Genomic DNA, 3,733 nt, shown 5'->3' with positions numbered 1-3,733 from the left:
AATTAACTGAGAACTTGAAAACGCGCAAAAAAGACGTGCTACAACAGAATAAATTACACGACGTCAAACTCGTGACACTGTACAAACGTCAACTACTCTGGGCTCCGATCCGTCTACCGCCTGTAGTCGGTTGGTCGTTGGAGGGGCGGTAGTTCAAGTTAACATTTTCACTCGTTCTACGAAATTATGTAATAACTATAAATTCTATGACTAGACTATCCCCTGGACCACATATATTCCCTTCGCAATAATTCTCGACTATGAAGACATCTATCTCCGCAAGACTTCTTGTAAAATAGAATAAAGGGATGTCGGGGAAAAAAGCCCCATAAGTTAAGCTAGCGCTAATGTAAAGACCCTGTAACAATTTATGTGTATTTTAGTCCACCCTCCTTAAAAATATTTTTTTCTTTTAAATCATCATCAAAGTGGTCTACTAAAATATTTCCGAATTTTCGTTTACCTTCAAAGTGCAGGGTTCAGAAAATAGTACTATTGGGTAGTTAAGTAAAAATCAGAAATAAATTTATTAGAATTTAACACTAGATAATTCAATGGATTAATGATGTTAAATCTTTAAGATTAGTACTTTCTCTACTTTAAGTAGTCTACATTTTATTCCTTTTAGAATTTAGGTACTAAGAACTTCTAAACCAATATATAAGTACTCAATGTAATACAGAAAAAACAAAGTTATGGAACCTTTATAATCATTAATTTGAAGCTATTTTAGTAACCCACAGAGAATTTATTTTAAATGCCATTATTCTAACTAAATAACAGACATTGTATAATATTATTTTAAAAGAAACTTACGTTTGATTGCATAACATTATTGACCATCATAGGACTCCAATTTGCTATAAATTCGCTGAAATCTGTAATTTTCCATTTAATAAATATTCATCAAATGTAAAAACAAATAAATAACTCTTTGTTTTTTATCTATGTTAAAACTAATAAGTAATATAAAATTATTATACAATGCTACATGGCAAAAAAAGTTATGTGATAATTTAAATATATTAAAACCTGTGGAAATATACTAAGGCTATTATTGAGAATAACTGTACAGACTGCTACAATCTTAAAATTACTTTTGTAATTATTATATGATATTTTACCGTCGTAATTTATATAGCTATCTTTATTGCCATCGCATGCCCTAAGACAGTTAATTAATTCCTGTGAGTTTTCTTCAAAATTATGGCCATTCTTATAAAGCACTGTGTCTATTAATTGCTCATACTTGATCATTTTACTTTTACTATCAACTAGACTATTAAAAACTTTCTGTTGAATGTCATTCATAATATCTATTTGGAATTCTTCCATGTCTAAAGTTTGATCTGAGTTTTTTGAATTTTCTACAATTAGTAAAGAGTTTGAGACTCATAAACTATAAATTAAATTACAAACTAACAATGGTATTAATGAATAAAATGTTAATCTAATCACTAATAAAGTACAAAATAATAAATTTGTATAAAATGAGATGGGTTCAAATATCACTAATAAAGTATTTTCAACTAATATTGAAAATGACGATATATTTTGACAATGTTTTTATCATACAGTTTATATTTGACATATTTTTCAAGTAATTCTTTTTAGATTTTGGACCAAACATCTTTTTCAACATTTCAAGTAAATAAAAAAAAACTGAGTTATGAAATAATTTAATATCTTACCCAATGAAATTTCAATAACTTCTATCAAAAAATGTTGTACATCATTAACGTTATTTAAAAGTTGTTGCAATTTAAAAAGCCGATATCGAAATTCATGTGGCTTTAGAGCATTTATCTAAATGATCAAACAATATTCATATTAATAAAATAACATGAAACTTCTAGTTCGATATTTTTAATTGTACCAGACATTATGGACGAAGATACGAAGTATTTATTTTACCTTCATAAGTCTATGAGGAGGAAATATTTTAACGTTTCCACATACTTAAATAAAATTACTTCTAGTAAGTATATTTTATGTAGTAACAGATTATAAAATTTTTATAGTTATAAGGAATGATGAATAATTTTATAAAGCGCGCCCTTCCATTAATATAATTTAAATAATTTCAATAGAAAATATTCAATCTTTCTTTATTTCAGAAATAAAATTTCGATTTTTTTCAATTATTGCAATATTTCAAAAATAATCGTTATTGTTGGAAAAATGATAAAAAATAAAATAAATGCTTACCATAGGTATCATATACAGTAATATGAAATAAAAAATTCTGTAATAGAGAGTATTTACAATCATGCTTTAGTTCTGAAGTTGATAAATAATAAATTTAACATTTGTAGTCAAACACATTTTTCATAGGTTTGCCATTTATATAACTTAAAAATGAAACTTTGAATTAGCGAATAAACTATGACTTAAGTGTTAAGTCATAGTTTATTTAATTTAACAGAATTCTATACCAATATATCACTACATCGTAAATAATATCGATGATATATGTCTTTTTCATGTATTTTGTGAGTTTTGAAAACAACATAATTTTTTCTAATTAACAATGGCATAAAATCTAATTATTTAAATTTTAGCCTCAACCGTAATATAATTAGTTTATATGTTTGTCATCAACAAAAAATTCAATTTTAACAAAAATCATTGTCAATACAAAAATAAAAACATTTTACATAATATCTAGAGTACAAAAACCAGTTAATGCGATGGGAACATACCACAAATTATCAAGAGGCCAAACGCCCAGTTAAGTGATGTTACAAGTTAACATCACAAATTAACTAGAATACAACCACTTTGAAGGACTATAAATATCGATTAAAAACTAATATACTAACTCCGGCTCCCTTTCAAAACGAATAAATTTTTCGCCTTTTACTAAAGATTTCCGTGGTGGAGAGCAATAAAAGGAGTCTAGAAATACAATTTTGTTATATGGTGATTTTGTTTTATAACTGAATAATATCATCACAATCGAGCTCTTACGAATATTACATTATAACTGCTTTTACAAGTTAAACTAGTACTTGTAATTTCAGATACAAATATCAGACGAAAAATAATTAACTGAGAACTTGAAAACGCGCAAAAAAGACGTGCTACAACAGAATAAATTACACGACGTCAAACTCGTGACACTGTACAAACGTCAACTACTCTGGGCTCCGATCCGTCTACCGCCTGTAGTCGGTTGGTCGTTGGAGGGGCGGTAGTTCAAGTTAACATTTTCACTCGTTCTACGAAATTATGTAATAACTATAAATTCTATGACTAGACTATCCCCTGGACCACATATATTCCCTTCGCAATAATTCTCGACTATGAAGACATCTATCTCGCATATATATAGATAGATATCTATATAATATATATTATATTATATAGATATCTATCTATATAATAGATCATACGTTCAATTCATTATTATAGTAATAAAAAACCCAGCACAGGGGGGTCGCGGCACAGTGGTGACGTGGTATAGATGGATTAAGTATAATGATATCTGACAGTGATTAAAATCACTATCAAAAAAAAAACGCTTCGATGCAAATCTTTAGATAGTGTTTAATTTTAAAAAATTGGTGGACTATTCCAAAAGCTACATTATCTGCTAGTTCATTATTAATATCCTAATTAAGATAAAGTATGTAGAATGAAAAAGGGATTATTAAAAAATATTATTTCTCATAAAAAAATAATGTTGATCCATACACTTTTCAATATGTCATAGCATTATAAAGTTAAAAAT

The 3,733-nt window shown here is 27.4% G+C and overlaps 1 protein-coding gene and 1 non-coding gene across 2 annotated transcripts; one reads left to right on the top strand and one right to left on the bottom strand.

Annotated features, from left to right (window-relative positions):
- Positions 1–774: 774 nt before the first annotated feature.
- LOC126909349 (uncharacterized) lies at positions 775–2,362 on the bottom strand. The gene is made up of 4 exons (XM_050691762.1): positions 2,209–2,362; positions 1,692–1,806; positions 1,125–1,367; positions 775–878 (listed from the first exon to the last, which is right to left on the bottom strand). The coding sequence occupies exons 1-4, from the start codon at positions 2,269–2,271 to the stop codon at positions 802–804; spliced, it is 498 nt and encodes a 165-aa protein (XP_050547719.1). The 5' UTR covers positions 2,272–2,362; the 3' UTR covers positions 775–801.
- A 456-nt stretch (positions 2,363–2,818) lies between these two features.
- Positions 2,819–2,938, top strand: LOC126909350 (U5 spliceosomal RNA). The gene has a single exon (XR_007705018.1). It is a non-coding gene; the product is annotated as a U5 spliceosomal RNA (small nuclear RNA).
- The last annotated feature ends 795 nt before the right edge of the window (positions 2,939–3,733 follow it).

Source organism: Daktulosphaira vitifoliae, unplaced genomic scaffold (genome assembly GCF_025091365.1).
Source record: "Daktulosphaira vitifoliae isolate Bord-2020 unplaced genomic scaffold, ASM2509136v1 Scaffold_289, whole genome shotgun sequence".
In the NCBI taxonomy this organism is placed as follows: domain Eukaryota; kingdom Metazoa; phylum Arthropoda; class Insecta; order Hemiptera; family Phylloxeridae; genus Daktulosphaira; species Daktulosphaira vitifoliae.
The sequence above is the reverse complement of the archived record's forward strand: the minus strand, read 5'-3'. Positions and strand labels throughout refer to the sequence as shown.

What these genes read in the sequence shown, in the direction of transcription:
- LOC126909349 (XM_050691762.1), bottom strand. Translation starts at nt 2,271, where the DNA reads ATGATTGTAAATACTCTCTATTACAGAATTTTTTATTTCATATTACTG. An exon ending in TACTGTATATGATACCTATG is followed by an intron (nt 1,807 to 2,208) that starts GTAAGCATTTAT and finishes TTGATCATTTAG; the next exon opens with ATAAATGCTCTAAAGCCACA. An exon ending in AGTTATTGAAATTTCATTGG is followed by an intron (nt 1,368 to 1,691) that starts GTAAGATATTAA and finishes TACTAATTGTAG; the next exon opens with AAAATTCAAAAAACTCAGAT.